At 35.7% G+C, this 18,885-nt stretch overlaps 1 protein-coding gene across 1 annotated transcript; it reads left to right on the forward strand.

The window, feature by feature from the left end:
* The first annotated feature begins 388 nt into the window (after positions 1–388).
* On the forward strand, positions 389–2,462 carry LOC120082133 (uncharacterized). Its single transcript, XM_039037375.2, has 5 exons — positions 389–626; positions 1,203–1,255; positions 1,396–1,502; positions 1,802–1,862; positions 2,231–2,462. The coding sequence occupies exons 1-5, from the start codon at positions 532–534 to the stop codon at positions 2,242–2,244; spliced, it is 330 nt and encodes a 109-aa protein (XP_038893303.1). The 5' UTR covers positions 389–531; the 3' UTR covers positions 2,245–2,462.
* Positions 2,463–18,885: the final 16,423 nt, after the last annotated feature.

An 18,885-nucleotide genomic window follows, 5' to 3' on the forward strand; every position in this document is an offset into this window, starting at 1 on the left:
TTGACCTAGTTGGAGTTACGAACATTTGTGCACTACAAGAAAAACCACATTTATTGATGTTTGCAATTTTAAATACTTGACGCTTTTATGAAGAAAAAAAATTCAAGAAATAGGTGATTTCAAAGAGAAAAACGTCAACAGTTTTTTTAAAAAATCGGAGGTTGTGCATTTTTACAGAAAATACACTACTTGGCGTTTTTAAAATGTCAAGATCATTCATAATTTCTTGACGTTTTAAAAATGTCAAGAATAGTAGATAAATTGGGAAGCGTTGCAATGTTGAAAAGTAGCATGCAACACTACGAATTTTGATGGAAAAATAAAAAATGCACGTCTCACGCAAATAGCATTGCAACGCTCTTAATAGCGTTGCAGTGCGCTATAACCTAGATATAAAAAGCAGTTTTCAGCCATTTTATAAAAGAACTTTTTCCTTTTGCATTTCACTCCAATCGGCCAGCACGGCCACGACCTACTGCGACCAGCGGCAACTTCCAGCACATCAGCAACCGATGACCCACAACCTTCACAATGAATGTGATCAGCGTTCTTCAACGACAGTTTCGGCGAACAAACGAGCAGGTTCTGATGACGTCCATGAGCAGATCGTTGATTGGTATATTGAGGTGTGTGGTTTTCTTGAGGATATTTGGCGAAGGTTTTTGTCCTTTCAATCTTGTTCCTTTCATTTTACAAGACGAAAATGAAATATCTCAGTGCATGAGCTTGCTCGCTGAGATTTTTCTAGAGTTGAGTTTAATTGGCGCTTTAATTTTTCTGAATGTTTGATTTCGAATTGTAAACACGATCTAATAAACTTTATGTTTCTACCAACTTTTGGTAGGTTATTGATGCTTTGGTTTAAAAAATAAATAAATAAATAAATTCCAGCTCCACTGAATTTAGAAAGAAGTATCGTTTTGTTTTGAGTTTAACATGTAGCCCATGCGAGCCAAGGAAATTCGTCAAACAACACCTCATTAATAGTACATGAGGTGAGTTATCTTATGATTAAGGTGCAGTTGCGTTTTTCCCTTACGGCTTGGTTTGGCAACTAACCATCCGATTGTAGTCTCTGTTCTTTGACATATTGATTGGCTTTGTGAATTCAAAATGTGGGATTTGCTTTGTTGTGGCTATGGACGATGATGTGAGGTGGTTTGTAGAGATCGGGATTATGAAAGTTGATTTGTGTGTTGTAGGCAGCGAGAGAGACGCCCAGGAGTTCCAATGTTGTCAGAAGTGGAGCTCCCCAGTAAGTGTTGCCTATTGAAACAGCGAGTGTTGTCATGGTGTTGCAGCTATCAACTGTTTCTAGACTTAAGCAAGAGAATTTTTTGGAGTTAATTGGGTACTGCTGCAATTTTTTGTTGTTCTGATAATTTTCTAGTGCAGGAAGAAGAGGAGTACAAGGGGCTGAGCTTGGTCCAATTCTTACTCGGAATCAGAGAGTTAAAATTGCCTATGGTGCAGCAAAAGGCCTTGAATATTCACATGAGAAGGTTCAGCCTTCAATTTAATTTAGTTGTTTGTAAGTTTGTTCCAAAATATAATTTAATTGTTTGTATGTTTTTTCTGAAATATAATTTAGTTGTTTAAGGTGATAAATTTGTTTAGTTTCTTGTGTTGGTAAGTTTGTAAGTTTTTTCATGGTTATGCCTTTTTCATATGTATTATGTTCCTATGAGTTTTTTTCTTCACTTTGATAACATTTTAGTTGCTTGGATTGATAAGTTGTTTGTGATTTCAATTGAATTAATTTTAGTTATGATCTGATCTAAACTTTGTGTTGATTGTATAGACTTCAAGGACGTTGACCTTTGTTCAAGGAAGTGAAATTTGGATTAGAATTGTTTATTTATGTAAGTATTTTTCACTTATATTCCAAAATATAATTTAGTTGTTTGAGGTGATAAATTTGTTCAAGTTTCTTATGTTTATAAGTTTCGTTGTTTATTTTTATGCCTGTTGCATAATGTATCATGTTGCTATTAATTTTGTTGATTTGGTGCTTGTTGTGTGATTAAAGTATGCTTCTTAAACATTTCTTTTGTGTTCAAAGTATGTCTGGAGCTTATCTGTGTGATTGAAGTTTGATTTGGAGTTCAATGTGATTAAAATATACTTTTAAACTTTTGTTCATTGGAAGTTTCGGATGGATTTTGAGTAATTTAAAGTAGTGTGTCAAGTCTTCTTCTTAACACTTATTATTTCATTTCAAATCGTGCAGATCTGAGTATCTGAAGCTTGGTTTTGGAGTCGTCGGATGGTATGAAGATCAATAAATTTGCCTTGTCATTTGGAAATGTATTTTTTGAAACTGTTCATATTAGGTTGATTGTTAGAATTATGTTCCTTATATTATTTTGGAAGTATCCATATGAGTTGACGGTTAGAATTATGTTCCTTAGGTTGTACTATTGACAATGTTAAAGAAGTTGAGTTTTTATAAAGACATATTGGTGGTTTTTGGTTGATATATAAGTTTGTCAATGCGTGTATATTGTTTATTTGATTGATGAATGTATGCCATATACCAAATGTGGTTGTTGGATCAAAATACAGGAGCAATTATAGGTAAAAACATCAACATTGTAGATTTTTCTAAAAAAATCACAAGCAAATTTCTTCACATTTTTTCTTGTCAAGAACGTCCATATTCTTGACATTTCAAACATGTCTAGTGTCTATGTTTCTTGACTTTTTTAAATATCAAGTTCACAAAATTTCTTGACGTTTTTTTCCTTGTCAAAAATGCCCATATTCTTGACATTTCAAACATGTCAAGTGTCTATGTTTCTTGACGTTTTTTAAATGTCAAGTGTCATTTTTCTTGACCTTTTTAAAACACCAAGAAAATCGACATTCTTGACACTGGCTTCCATGACCTTTTTAAAAATGTGAAGAAAAGTCATTCTTGACATTTATAAAACGTCAAGAAACACTGTTTTTGTAGTAGTGGTGAATGACTAACTTGCTGTTATTGGTCTATATCTGTGGACACAGAAATATGTCTGTAGAGGAAGACTGCAGTTGTAGGTCGTGGAGTGTACCCACAGGTAGCGATTATTGATTAACTTGGTTAATGAGATTAGCCAATTAATCTCATGTCGTTGGAATCTAGAGGTCCACCAGATCCACTTGTTAGCTCATTAGAGGATATTTAAGAGGAATGATTTGAATTGTTCAAATCAATTTGAGGACACGATATATTAATATGATTAATATGTAATTTATTATGGATATGATCTATAATTCAAATTAAATTGGAAAGAAACATTTGAATAAGATTCAAATAATTAATTCAAGTGAATTAGATTCACAAAGAATTAATTAATAGAAAAGTATTGTACATATACATACGTTGTTTATGATAATTAAATATATATTTGTTAAATTGGATTTAATAAATTAATAGTTATTTAATTAGTGTGCAAACAAATTAAATAAGTGTTATTTAATTGTGCTAATTAATTAAATAAGTGTTATTTAAGTATTATGCTAATGGGACAGTTGTAAATATAGACATTAGATCCAAAGTATTAGCCGATATAACATAATATAAAAAATAATAATAAAAATATGGCCAAATTTAAATAGTCTATCCGTGATAGACCATATTATTGGTAGGAGTAATCAGTGATAGACCATATCACTGGTAAGAGTCCATCAAAGATAGAAGTCTATCAATAATAGACTTGGGAGTCTATCAATGATAGAAGTCTATTGCTGATAGACTTGTCTATATTTGTAATTCTTTTTAAATGATATACACTTGGTTATTATTCCTAAAAATGCTACCAATTGCAATTACCCTATGCTAATTAATTAAATAAGTGTTATTTATTTGATTGTGACCAAAAAAGCGAAATAAGAAAAGGACTAGGAAAAGGTATTAACCCTTCTCTATAAAGTTTTCCTTATGGCCCCTTTGGGAATACACACATAATACACATCACAAGTAAATGTGAAGAATTCATTGTGCAATTTTTTCCCTAAGCAACAAAGAAAATCCTCTCTACTCTCCAAAAGTCTAAAGAAAGTCCTCTCTACTTTCCAAAAGTCTTTCTCCTCATCCTCTTCTAGTAGTTGGATATTACCTATCCTTCTATTGAAATCCTTGAGAATAATGAGGTTACTCTCGTGTTTGTGTTCGAGATTGTTCAAGAAATCGTTCGATTGGAATCCTTCCAGTGGTTGGATACCAATTTTCCTTCTATAGGAATCCTTCTAACTGACCCAAAATTAGATTTTCTTGCAGTATGCTATTTACATGTTTATACTATGCATATTATGTTTTTAGTTTACTGTTTTTTTTTTAATGTAAAAATCCATTCGCGGGTATTGATACATAGCTCTTGATCATCCCAAGCAAGTTAAACTAGAAGCATACATTCATTCAAGCAAAATATGAATCACTTATTTGTTCATTCAAATTGTTATATGCTCACTTGCAAATTGTTATATGCTCACTTGACTTACACAAATATTTGATTCTTAACTATTTTCTCAAAAATGAAGGAAGTATTGATACAAACAAGCAATTAGAAATTAATTGAAACTTATTTTTTAAAAGAAAACTCTTTTTCTATCAAAATCATGAAAGAAAGGAGTGGAAGCTTTAGTTTATTTAAGAGTCAAATGCTAGTGGAAAGGTGATATCTAACTCTCAATTCCTCTTCTCTCTACACTAGCTTAGTTATTGGTCTAAGATATACCTAACTTGCAAAAAAGAGAGGCAATTCTAAGACAAGGGTGACTTTATACTTACGCACATAAATCTTAATTGGCATGTATTTTACCTAGAGGGAAAACTTTCACACTCCGACCATCAGAACCTATCACTCTTTTCTCGTAGGCCCTAAGTAGACACGATGGGTAGCACTTTTCACTTATATCCATGCACACACAAATGTTAGTGAAAGTTATGTTATTTTAGTGAAAGTTATGTTATTTTCAAGCTTGCTCTATTTATATATATATATATATATGCTAGCAACTTTTTCTTTTATCCTTTTGTTAACATTAGGCCTTTTTTATTCCTCTTTGTCTAGACGTTCTTCTAAAACAAGTTGGTTGTTCTCAAGACCAAAAGTTGTCCTATCGAGGAGGCAAATAAAAGCAAGTAGAAATGACATTTCTAAAAGTCTAAGATTCTAAACAAAATAAAAATAAAGCATTCAATTTTCTATGAAATTAAAAGGAAAAGAATTTTTCTTTTTTAAAACGATTTCAAAATTTTGTTAGAAAATTTTAAAATGTCTAAAATTTTGATTGTATTTATACTGAAAGAGTTTGTCATAAAAATTTCATCGATAAGAAAGAAATGATTATGTAAACGTCTAATGAGAACATAAAACAAAGTGAATGTGATTCTGTTATTTTGTGTTTCATGTATTCAATCAATCATGCATTTATTCATTTATAGAAAAATGGGTAAGGAGACATTTTATACATCTAGAAGTCATGGAGTATTCAAAAAAGAATATGACAAATCATTTTTAATATGATAGACATATTTTATTAAGAAGTAAAAAAAATCACAAACTCAAAATAACAAAGCCATCGATTGGATATTAGAGTCATAAACATATAGTCAAGATATCAAAATATCAAAATGACAAAATCTAAATTTAACTCGAGTTTAGATGCTCAAGGGTTCCAGACATGTATTTATATCATCATTATAGAGCAAAAATTTTAGTAAGGCTCATTTTTATTTTATGAAAAAATATATAAAAAGCATGCAAGCAATGTTTCCCACTCCCAACTTAACAATTGAACATTGTCCTCAATGTTAAAAATATGCATATAAGTTCAAGAACAAAATGTAAGGGATGTAGAGAGAAACTTCTTTGGTTTTTATGGTTGCTTATTCTTTTGATTGTGAGAATCCCTTGTTTTTCTTTTTCTTTGAACTTTCCTTTTTCTTGAGTTTACCTCCAAAGAAAAAGAAAAATCAATTATTCTTTCATTCGTTTATTTATTGACAAAGTGTGCTAAAAAATACAAAAATAAGAAAGTAAGAGAAAAAGAAAAGAAAAAAATTGAAAGTAAAAAGAAAGAGAAAATTCATCATGTTTTGCAAAGTTTTAGCATTGCTTGCTCGACGTTAATGAATAGGGGGATCACGTGTACGGGGGATTAATCAAACACAAGTCCAATTGAACTTTGTTTGCATGCCCTTCGTTTTAGACTTTAAGCTTATGCTCGTTCACCTTGAATAATTTTCCTATTTCAAGGAACATCAAAATTCTCGGTCTTTTTAGGTTTTTTCTTCTTGGGATTCTTGAAACAACTATCCAAGAATTTTCTCTTCTTAGGAGATGGGAGATTCTTGATGAAGATTGATCATGAGTTGAAGTCTTATTTTTGTTTTTGTTATTACAATATATATATATATATATATATATTAGAATTAGAATCATGAATTGAAGGTTTTTCTTTCAAACAAACTTTGTTTTAAGATTTTGAATTATTTTTAAAGTATCAACATGTTGGCAAAAATTGTTGGAAGAATTTAAATCATCACCTTTTGAAGAAGATTGATCACTTTTGCAAATTTCAAGAGAAGAATTAGAAACATGCTTTTGTTTGAAACATTATAATAGCAAAAATTAAGAGATGCATGAGAAGAATTATGGGAAATTCAATCAGAGTCATAATCCATAGAGGGAGCTACCAAATAATCAAAATTTTCATACAACATGGAATCAACAATATCATCTATCTCATCATGTATATCAATGGAGCAAAGAGACAAATACTCTTCTGGAAATTTCATGGCATCATAAATGTTGAATGATTTTACTTTTCCATCAAATTCTACTAACAACGACCCTTTACCTACATCAATTCTAGTTTTTGTGGTTTTCATGAAGAGTCTTCTTAGTAAGATAGTAGAAGAAAACATAGTGTAAGGTGTTGGGTTGTATGTCTTAAAACTCGTAATTTGTAATATTAAACATATTCTATTATCAGTAAAGATGTTATTGATGTTTATTTAATAAAACTGTTACTAAATACGTGAATTGCACTTGTAAAGTCTAAATCCAATAAACTAAAGATCCAAGGCTATTATATGAATACATGAACTTTATGTGGAGACATAAGAGTGGATCAAGTTCAGTAAATAGCCAAAAAGGTCTATAGTATACAAATAAGGCTGGGTACCTTATTCTGGTAATAATATTGGATGCGGCCCAGTCTATAATTGTTACAATCTTTTGTAAAGTGCTACAAACGAAGTGATCCTGATTCGTTCATGTATTGACATGAGGAGCGGGGGTGTCCTATGCAATGAGCTTGCATAAGATTGAACCAAGAATTAAGTCACTCTTACTTCATAACGTTGTTTACTGTTTAATATTGGATTTTCCAAAGCGATGACCTAGGTAACTTGACCTTAATCCTGAGCTAACTATGAACTCCTGCTTATTCGAGATTATCCTTAGATTTGCATGAGTGAGGGTTGGGTTAACAGCGCCGACTCAATAATCCTCCCATTTCAGGGGTAAGATTGGGTAGATAGCTGGAGACATAGGGTGCAAGATGGAATTTACTCCTACCCTCTTTTAGGGATAGTAGAGAGATTGTTCCCTTAAGTGCTAACTCTGGGTCTTGAACAAGGGGTCCCACCCTCTCATTAACCCGAGAGGGACTCGGTTTAATGATTGGATCACAAACCAATTGTTCATTAGAGGATCAGTGGGACTTAAGAAGTAAGATGTAATCTTGGGGGTAAAACAACTTTTGACCTAGCCGTTATTACGAACAATCTGTGAATGGTTGACTTACTTATCATAGTTATATCAAATGGACACATAATATATCTACAGTGAAGGGAGTGCAACTACAGGCCATAGTGGACAGTCCTGTTAGTTAACCAATATTGATTAACTAGGTTAAAGAGTTTGACCGGTTAGCCTTGCATCATTAGAGCCCATGATCTATAGGTCCATCGGGTCTCCTTGCTAGCTCAATACGAACAAAATTGAAGAACTAGGTGAAGTAAGAATTTCAAATGTTCAAATTCAAGTTTTAGGGAAAATTGTATTTTACATGAGATATAATTTACAATTAAATAATTAATTTAATAATTAACTATTTTTAGAGTATACTTGTTCATTAGCATGAAAGTGTGTTTTAAACTTGATTAATGTGATTAATCAAAGCTAGGTGTCAAATACAATTTAATATATGATATTAAATTTGTTAATTTTATTTAATTGAAATTATTTTGATTAAATAATTTTCAAAATTTGAAAATTGTATTTCATTTTTTAATAAAAAGAAAATTAGTTAGTGGAAAAATCTAATTGTTGGGATTTTCCACTAACTAAGTAGACTTTGAAGTGACATTTCCCAAGCTTGATACCTAGAGATTACATGCTAGTGGAGTTTGAGGTGGAAGACATGCAAAATGGGATTTTGCATGTATTTTTTCTTTAAAGGCTTTGTTTTTTAAATTTCCAATACTAATGCTTCCTCAACTTTTGACCTATAATCTTCCACCTCCTTTCTCCTTACTGTCCTTCTTTCTATAGTGAAATTCTCTTATTTTCCCTAGCAAAACGATCCTACAACTGTGTTCTTCAATTGTAGAATAACGGAGATTTACCGTTGGTGGTGTTGTTCATGCATAGGAGAGGAAGTTTGCGGTGGAGTCTTCAAAGGTTGTATTTTCTATCCCTTTTGTATGCTTATTCTTGTTTTTATTGCGATTAGAACGTTATCGATTTCATTGCTTTCGCTGTGCATGCGTTCTTTATGTGCCAACATAAGGTTCATCCATTTTCAAGATATAAAAATCAACGGAAAAAATCAATCCACCTACTCTCAACAAGACATCCTCAACTATGCCTAGTGGCTATATGTATGACCTACGGCAAGTTGTATGCAAACATTAGTCTTTTGTAGGCCATTCAATTTTAGGTTGTCATAAATATGGTAAGGCATAACATTTATTGAAGCACCTAAATCTAGTATAGCATGTGTAATGATTTTTTCTCCTATTTTGCATGGGAAGGTAAACATTCCCAGATCTTCTTTTCCTTTTCTTTTCTTAATACATAAGTCTTTAAAAAATTTAGCATACCTCGGTATTTTTCGAATAGCATGAAGCAAAAGGATGTTAATTTGTACCTTTTTTAACATCTCAATAAGTTCTAAATTGGTATCTTCTACCTTAGGTCTTGCTAATCTACTACGAAATGGTGCTTTAGGTACATAGGGTTCTACTTTAGAAGGATAGTAATCACATACCTTAGGAAATGCTCTCAAAATCATAAAAAAAAAGGGTCTCTGGGTGTAAAAATGGCTGAAAAACTACTTTTACATAGATCTCGCAGTGTTGCAACGCTGGTAGGAAATGTTGCAACGCTTCCTTGCGTAGGCGTGCACATTTTTTATCTTTTCGTCAAAATCCATAGCGTTGCAACGTTGCCCTATATATCATCATTCTACCTTGACCTTTTAATGACAGACAACATAAATCTGCTTTTAATCACGCACAAAAGGTGTCGGTTGGCAAAAAATATGCACATATTCATATTTTTTTTCCTTTTTTTCTTCTCTTACTTTTGATATATTCTTTAACTATATTTTTGGTCATTTTTTCTTCTATTTAATCCAATTTTGTTGTAATGACTTTAAAATGCTCTTGGGACTATTTTACCCATAAAATTGACATATTAAGCAAATTGATAATATAAACATGAGGGAGTTATATACTAAAATGTAGTTCTTTTCAAGACCTATCAGGTGCCAAAATCAATCCAATTTTTGCTATTTAAATTAATTTAATTATGCATTGGATGTATGTTTAGATTAATATTTGAATTCATATTACCTATTGTATGTCGTATAGATTCAAATATACCCACCGACAGCTTGTAAGAATACAAGCTATTGTCGCCTTTTACTTAGAATTATGAGGACTAATAAGCAGAATATGGTTTAATAATACCAAGAGTTCATGTTGAAAAGTGAACTTGTGTCGACTAGCACCAAAAATCCTCACTAACTCTATATCATGTGTTATTCTAAATCAAAGTGTCTATTTTTTAAGCTATTGCGAGAATTGATTGCATGTGTCGATCGCATGTGTTGATTGTCATGAAAACTAGTTCGTCGCATGGAATATTGCATCCACAAAGTGATAATCATGATAGAAGATTAATCACAAAGTGGGTGGAATGCGTTGATACTTCAAAAGAAACGAGCATGAACGCATGTATCAAAAAGGTAAGGTGATGCTGACATTTCTCATACCATGACAAAAGTAGCAGTGAGTCAAAATGGGATCGTCAATGCTATCAGCATTTGAGCTCTATAAATAGAGCCTTGGTGCTTAACCTCAAACTATCCAAGTTTCTACCTTAGGTAGATTCTTGTGATCATAGATGAGAGCATGAGCAAGACATTCTTTGAGAATTCTTCACTTCCACAACCCCTTCCGAGTGACGACGGAGCTTCGTCGGAGATAGAGCTCGAGAGAGACGTCTTCACCACTCATCCATGGCACCATCTGCAGCCTTGACGTACTTTGAATGAAAAGCAAGAGATTGTTTACATCTAGCCCTTCATCTCTCCTCTTATCTCTGTATTGTATTACACTTTGGCTTAAGACATTAATACATTTTGTAATCAATGTATCTCTTTAGTTCCTTCAACACCATCTTCATCATCTGATTCTTCTTTATCATCGTTTACCTTCATCGATGAGTTAAGTGTTAATTGCAAGAATCACATACTCAATCATGCGACCTAGAGATATGACGTATGTAGCAAACCACTGAGAGGTGTGTGTTGGATGAATATAGTGAGTTAATCCTCTTTGCTTGGTGTGAGGCTATCGTAATGATTTTCTATGAGCTGATTAGCTACAACCAGCTGCCCAAGAGGGTAAGTAGTGGAGCACACTAAAAAAAAATAAGCATTGTTCCTAGAGATAGGAACGATCTTATGCTCGACATAACCATGCGCTGTAGAGATATAAGCATGTGGCGGACCACTGAGAGGTGTGTGATGCATTAGTGTGGGGAGCTGGGATTACTCTTGCAACTAAGCATAATGAAGTGGCAAATTTATTCCCTCCATAATTTTGTTCCTTCATTCACTTTATTATGCGTTAACATTTGCCGCATTTCTTCCAATTCTCACAATCAAACTTCCATTGCTCAATCTGTTTAGTTAGGAGTAGGAGTAGCACATAGTCCATTAACTTCTGTCTTCTTACTTTTATTCATCATCTCAAATGCATTACTTCACAAACATCATTTAGTTATAAGTCCTTGTGTTCGACCTCGAATCATTCCGAGAAACTTGCGTTCTCGTTATACTTAGTGAGAAAGCAAGAAAACTTGTGATAGGAACACATGGTCATCGCATACACGCTTAACGCATATTGTATATTCTCCAGTCTAACGCATGACCATCGACGCATAGAGATTAACACATATCAAAAGATGAGTTCATTATTCCTCTTCCTTTTTCTTCGAAAAAGTTTTTGGCGCTGTTGCCGAGGACTTGGCAACTAATAGTTTGTTAAGTTTTGTGTTTTCGTAGGCACCCCTTTAGTCTTGGGCATATTGTAGCTTGTGCGACCAAGTTGAAAATGATATTTGAGTGAAGGTGATGCACCGAAATTCAATATTGACCTTGAGATAGAAATGCTATCTGTCGCATGAGCTGGAAGTAGTCTTAGAAGCATGTTAACCACCATACGGCCAAGGAATGCTAGAAGCTCTGATGGTCAGGAAAACGAGTTCCTTAACCTAAGCAGTCAAGTTCAATCTTCTGCATAGAAGAATCCTTACAGTAACTTCACTCTAATTCCTCCAGGGACGTCTTCTACTCTATCTTCTTTGATTATTTGATTATTATCATTTTTTATTTATGGCTGTTTTCTTCGAAATGGTGTGCGTTCGATCCTCGTGGTTACGATAATAATTTCTTCTCGGTGAGTTGTTTCAAATGCAGTGCATATAGTAGCTGGGCTAATTCCTCTAATGTCGGCGAGCGTCCAGCCAATTGCTCGTACATGCTTCCTCAGAATGCTCATCAATGCATTCTTCTAGACTTCATTAAGCTCAGAGGAAATGATAACCGACAGCTTCTCATTCTGCCCCAAAAATACGCACTTTAAATGGGTCAGTAGGGTCTTTAATTCCAGTGTTGGTGGTTCTACTAAGGATGGTTGCGTTGTTTTTCTTTCTTCTTTTTCTGTTGGCTCTTCTTCTTGGATTGCGACCATCTCTTTTTTCTTGCTTGTTTTTGTTATGATCACGTTACAGGCAGCAACGGATGCGTTGGCATCCTCTTCTTCATTTTCTTCATCAAACTTTTCTTCTTCAATCGAATTTTGGTCGTCATCTGAGTCATGCAGGCCTTCTTCGTCCGAAAACTTCATGGCACAGATTATGTTGAACTTGAGCTTCTGTCCATTGATGCTCAAAATGATCTCCCCTTTATGCATATCGATCTGGGCACGACCTGTTGATAAAAAATGGTCACCCTAGGATGATGGGCACATCCTTGTCGGCCTCGTAATCCAAAATGATGAAGTCTGCTGGTAGAATAAATTTGTCAATGGTGATCGACACGTCCTTCACCTTTTCCTCTGGATGCACCATAGATCGATCGGTTAGTTGGAGAGTGAGGATCGTGGGGACAAGTTGCCCTACGTTCAGTTGCTTAAAGATCGACAGAGGCATCAAATTGATGTTGGCTCCAAGGTCACACAAGGCTTTCCCGATGTACAGTCATCATATGGAGCAAGGTATGGTAAAGCTCCCAGGATCGCTCATCTTCGGTGGAATGATTGATTTCGAACTTTGTGTTAATGCCATCGTGGCAAACTTACCAGCTTCCCTTTTCTTTGTTACCATATCCTTCAGAAACTTTGTGTAGGAAGGCATCTTCTCAATCGCTTCACTGAATGGAATATTAATATGTAATTGCTTTAACATAGACATGAAGTGTTGGTTCTGTACCTCTTCATTCTTTTTCTTCCTTAGTCTCTGCGGGAAAGGTGGTAACTGCACTCTCACGATCCCCGTCTCAATTGGCTTTGAGGTCAATGCAATCTCTAGTTTTATTGCTTCTTTTTCTCCTTCTTCTTCTTGTGTCACTGCAACTTCAGGTTCTGCTGTAGTGGGAGCTGTCTGACTAAGCTCCTTCTTTTCTCCCTCCACAATCTTCCCACTTCGCAATGTCACAACTTGACATTGCTCTTTACCTGATCCCCCTGGGTTGCATGGGAGTTCTGTTGAACTCGGCAGAGCCCCTTGCGGTTTACTCTTTAGTTCACTCGCAATCTGTCCCATCTATAATTCTAGATTGTGGATGGACATAGCCTGACTTTGAAGCACAATTTTGTTTTTTTGTATGTACTGATTCAACAGGCTCTCCAAGGAGGATGCTTGCGGTGGTTGTGAGCTACTTGCTTGGTTGCTTATCTGACCATTGTTGCGTGGGAAGAATCCTGGTGGCCCTTCTTTCTGTGCCACAGATTGGAAATTCAGTTGCTGATTCTTCCAAGCAACATTGGGGTGGTTTCTCCACCCGAGGTTGTAGGTATTCAAAAATGGATTGTTTTTCACAAAGTAAATAGACTGTGGATTTTGCGGGCATTCTTCCATTGCGTGCCCATCACCGCCAGTCGCACACTTTGCGGTGTTTTAACTAATTGCATTGATTTGCCCGTTTTGCAGTGTTGGGCTACTGATCGTAATTCCCTGAATTATGTTCATCATTACGGTCATCTGATTTTGTAGTGAAGCAATAGCACCATTACTTGCGTCATTGTCTTTGATTCTCAATCTCAGATCGCTCTCTCTCCAATCCTCATGATTTTTAGAGATGCGATCCAAAATATTATTCGCCTCGTCATACGTTTTATCAAGCAAACCACCAGCGGTTGCCGCATTGGCAGCGGTCTACGAAGCGAAAGTCAAACCATGATAAAAGATTTCCATCTGAAGGCAGTCTGCCAACCTATTGTGTGGACAATCCTTGACCAACCTCTTAAACCTCGCCCAGGCATCGCTGAGCGATTCGTCATGTCTTTTTCAAAATTTTTTATGAGTTTCCTTTGTCTAGCGTTCTCAGTAGGTGGACAGTATTTCTTCATAAACTTCTCCACAACCTGTTCTCATTAAGTGATCTCTCCCAGCTCGAGGGAATACGTCCATTTCCTTGCCTGATCACAAAGAGAAAATGGGAACAAAGTTAGTCGAACTTCTTCGGTAGAGATGTTCGGGAACACAAAAGTATTGTAGATTTCAATAAAGCTTTGGAGGTGGGCGTGCGCGTCCTCGCCACGCCGGTCTCCAAATTGTCCTACAGTCTGGATCATCTGCAGCATCACCAGTTTCATTTCGAATATGCTTCCATCGAGGGCAGGCCTCATGATTCCTAAAGAGAAATCATAAAGGTTTGGCAATGCATAGTCCCTAATGGGTCTATTGCGATCGTTTCCCAGAAGGATTGGATTCGCCATGACATTATTTACGTTTGGTGCTCCGTTTCCAGGCTACTCTGCCATCTCTTCTTTATCTGACTACTGTCGTTACCAGTCTCTTAATCTTCATCTAAATTTCTTCTCAATCTTCGGGTCGTAATTCGCCAAAGATTGAGAGTCTGCAAAGAAATCAGAAAAATTACCGTTAGCACACTATTTTGCCGAAGTCCCTGGCAACGACGCCAAAAACTTGATGCGTTGATTGTATGATGTGGAAATGTGGATGAAATGCGATGGTGAAATTGTGTTGAGCACTCAAGTTTCCTCAGTGGAATCCAATTGTAAACTCCACTGAGTTTCCTGGTAAGTCTAGGGTCAAACTCAGGGACTTGTGAAAATAGGTTACGGTAGTAATTTTTAGGAAAACTTTGCAGTAACCAAATAAATAAATAGTTTTTGAGGTTGTCGTTTGCGTTAATGAAAAATAAACAAATGCGGTGAAGTTTGAAAAAAGTTGATAAAACGAAAAATGCAATGAGTATGCAATGAACAGGTTGGAGTTTGAGGCTAACACTTCCTAGGATGCGTTTATGCTTTGCGATCATGCAACATGCATACAACAGTAAACCACCTCTCGGTGCGAATGCCATGGCTTCTAAGGCTAGAACGCATGCGATATATGCGATAAGTCTATAGGACCTACATATAAACCTCTATTCTTATTTATGCGATGACAGAGTGACACACATACAAATAAGGCGACCACATAATATCATTCCCATCTCTAGGATGCATGCGATACAGGTTGACAAACAGAGCTTATCTCTAAGTCCCTATCTCTTGTTTATGCAGTTCTAATCTTGCTCTCTCGAATCTAGATTCTAACCTAGCTCTCTCGAGTCTTAGGTTCTTTCTTCAGACTCTCTCTCAAGTAGCTCTAAAGGGGTATTTGGCACAGCATAACACAAGATAATCGCGAGCAATGAACTTCTTAGGTCATGTTAGCTTAGTTCTTCTCAACCCATTCGACTAATTTAGCTACTCATGTGTTCTAAGAGAGTGAATAGATGCAGGATAAGAACTTCCATTGTATAAATATAAAGATGAAGTCCAAAATAACAATGCAAGTATAGAATAAAGAACCTAGTAGCAATCTCTTGCTGCCTAGGCCTTTACACTATTTTTCTACTCGTGCTCAAAAGATAATCTCGCTCTCGCGAGAATTGGCCCGCTCTCTGCTTCTACGCCTCAAGGTTCTCTCTTGAGTTGCCCTGAGCGATCTCCGGCTTCTTTACTTCTCTCTTGCTCCACCTTAAAATAGAAAGGAAAACTATGGACAAAGATGTGCGATCCGAAATTATGAATTTTTTAACCCCTTTTCTGAAGGTTGCCTTCGGTATTTATAGAGTTTCTAGGATGAAAGGTGACTTCTCTCTCATGATTGCACAGATGGGACGACTTTAATTACCTGACTGATGCGCCAAATATTTGTCACCGAAAAGCTAAATGTACTTGTTATCGTTATCGGTTGTCAACTTAATTCGAATTTGACTGTCGCCAGCTTTCTGTCCCATCGTGATCAATTATTCCTTTTACCCAGATGCGTCCATCAAGTTGCGTAGACCAGGTTGTGACAATTCTTTTTGAGCAAATGTTTGTGAACATGATCACCGCAAAGCCTTGTGGTAATGTTGCGCTCAACCAATGATTTCCTACGACCGTAATTTTTGCCTTGCGTCAACGCATATTTTGCATAGAAACATAAAAATCAACTATTCCTATGCGATGAGCGCATGCAACTGCAATATTATGAATCTGATGCTTTTTGGACGCAATTTAATATGTTTTATCAATGCAAGCCAGCATTGTTTAAGAACTTAGCACTATGATAACGTGCATTTCTGCCCGTTATCACCTCTCCATCATTCAATGCATGGCTATTTCCTCCGCATGAGTGTATTGATGCAATTGATATTCTGCTTGTATGTCTCTTTTCTTGTTATCTTTTACGTCTTATCCTTCTGAAATTCTCTTTTTTCCGCTTGGTTTCTTTTGCATTGATAGATTAGCATCATGATGATACTTATGTAAATTCACTACACCCACTAACTAAATGTCTCATGGCTCACCTCGCTTTAGTAGTTTTTTCAAGGTTTGACAGTCTTAAGTTTTATTATGTGCAAACCTCTGCTCAAACATCTTTTACCGCATTTCTAATCGAGTCTGTTTTTAGCTTTTTGACAAGGACCCTATCACTCTCTAAATTTGGAGGTGGCAGTGGTCCGAGAAAATGCATCTATTTTAAACTTCGCGATGATTATTCAAAAAACAAATCTGATAAAAGCTCTATTGTCAACAAAAAAGGGACACCCAAGCTGATAAGAGTTAAAATTGTAAAAGGTACTTATTCGTGGTTGGATACTTCGCATGACACTTGTGCAGGTAATCCAAAACGAAAGTAAGTGATCAAAATAAACGCATAATACCAACTTCTCTATCTAGCGCAATCTAAATTAGCTAAGATAAGAGTTGAGTTAAATATGGCACACAACTGAAGTTGGATGCCCGCATGACACCCATGGGGGCAAACCAAAATTAAGAGCATAACCAGGTTCAACGTCTTAATCTAATAATGAATCGCAAAGCTTTGAATCGTATTAAATGAATGCATTATAAAGAGCTAAAAGCAAAGTTGCCTGCGATGAGTAAAAAGTTTTTTAGCAGAGGTATGCCCGAATTAAACTTAAAAAATATCTGTTAGAAGAAGTAGCTAAGTTTGAAGAGAGTGTTGCTGCCAAGGTTAGAGGTGCAAGTGAGTTATGAAAAGCCGGTCAACGCAAAGGAAAAGCCAGAGGGTAAGTTTTGAATTTCGTAAATATAAGACATGCTTGAGGACAAACATGATTCTAAATTTTGGGGTGTGATAGGTTGTAAAAATACAAGCTATTGTAGCCTTTTACTTAGAATTAATAGCGCTAATAAGCAGAATATGCGTTAATAATACCAAGAATTCATGTGGGAAAGTGAGCTTGCATCGAACAGCACTGAAAATCCTCACTAACTCTATATCATGCGTTATTCTGAATCAAAGCGTCTATTTTTGTAGCTATTGTGGGAATTGATCGCATGCGTCGATCCCATACTGCCGCAAGATTCATCGCATCCGTCGATCTTCATGAACACTAGTTCGTCGCATGGAATGCTGCATCCACAAAGTGATTATCGTGATAGAAGATTGATCGCAAAGTGGGTGGAATGCGTTGATACTTTAAGAGAAACGAGGATGAACGCATACCTTGAGAGTATCAACAAGATAAGGTGATGCTGACATTTCCTATACCTTGACAGAAGTAGCAGTGAGTATAATAGGATCATCAATGCTGCCGGCATTTGAGCTCTATAAATAGAGCCTTGGAGCTTAACTTCAAACTATCCAAGTTTCTACCTTAGGTAGATTCTTGTGATCATAGATGAGAGCATGAGCAAGACATTCTTTGAGAATTCTTCATTTCCATAACCCCTTCCGAGTGACGACGGAGCTTCGTCGGAGATAGAGCTTGAGAGAGACGTCTTCACCACTCATCCATGGCACCATCTGCAGCCTTGACGTACTTTGAATGAAAAGCAAGAGATTGTTTACATCTAGCCCTTCATCTCTCCTCTTATCTCTGTATTGTATTACACTTTGGCTTAAGACATTAATACATTTTGTAATCAATGTATCTCTTTAGTTCCTTCAACACCATCTTCATCATCTGATTCTTCTTTATCATCGTTTACCTTCATCGATGAGTTAAGTGTTAATTGCAAGAATCACATACTCAATCATGCGACCTAGAGATATGACGCATGTAGCAAACCACTGAGAAGTGTGTGTTGGATGAATATAGTGAGTTAATCCTCTTTGCTTGGTGTGAGGCTATCGTAATGTTTTTCTATGAGCTGATTAGCTACAACCAGCTGCCCAAGAGGATAAGTAGTGAAGCATACTAAAGCAAAATAAGCATTGTTCCTAGAGATAAAAATGATCTTATGCTCGACACAACCATGCGCTATAGAGATATAAGCATGTGACCGACCACTGAGAGGTGTGCGATGCGTTAGTGTGGCGAGCTGGGATTACTCTTCTGACCAAGCATAACGAAGTGGCGAATTTATTCCCTCCACAATTTTGTTCCTTCATTCACTTTATTATGCGTTAACATTTGTCGCATCTCTTCCAACTCTCACAGTCAAACTTCCATTGCTCAATCTATTTAGTTAGGAGTAGGAGTACCACATAATCCATTAACTTCTGTCTTCTTACTTTTATTCATTGCCTCAAACACATTACTTCACAAACATCATTTAGTTATAAGTCCTTGTGTTAGACCTCAAATCATTCTGAGAAACTTGCGTTCTCATTATACTTATCGAGAAAG

Source organism: Benincasa hispida, chromosome 7 (genome assembly GCF_027475165.1).
Source record: "Benincasa hispida cultivar pf3 chromosome 7, pf3_genome.v1.1, whole genome shotgun sequence".
Taxonomy (NCBI): Eukaryota; Viridiplantae; Streptophyta; class Magnoliopsida; order Cucurbitales; family Cucurbitaceae; genus Benincasa; species Benincasa hispida.

Bases quoted from the DNA above. Each gene is read 5' to 3' on its own strand.
- LOC120082133 (XM_039037375.2), top strand. From the start codon at position 532: ATGAATGTGATCAGCGTTCTTCAACGACAGTTTCGGCGAACAAACGAG. The intron at 1,256-1,395 runs GTAAGTGTTGCC...TTTCTAGTGCAG, and splicing joins GTCAGAAGTGGAGCTCCCCA to GAAGAAGAGGAGTACAAGGG. The intron at 1,503-1,801 runs GTTCAGCCTTCA...TTGATTGTATAG, and splicing joins TTGAATATTCACATGAGAAG to ACTTCAAGGACGTTGACCTT.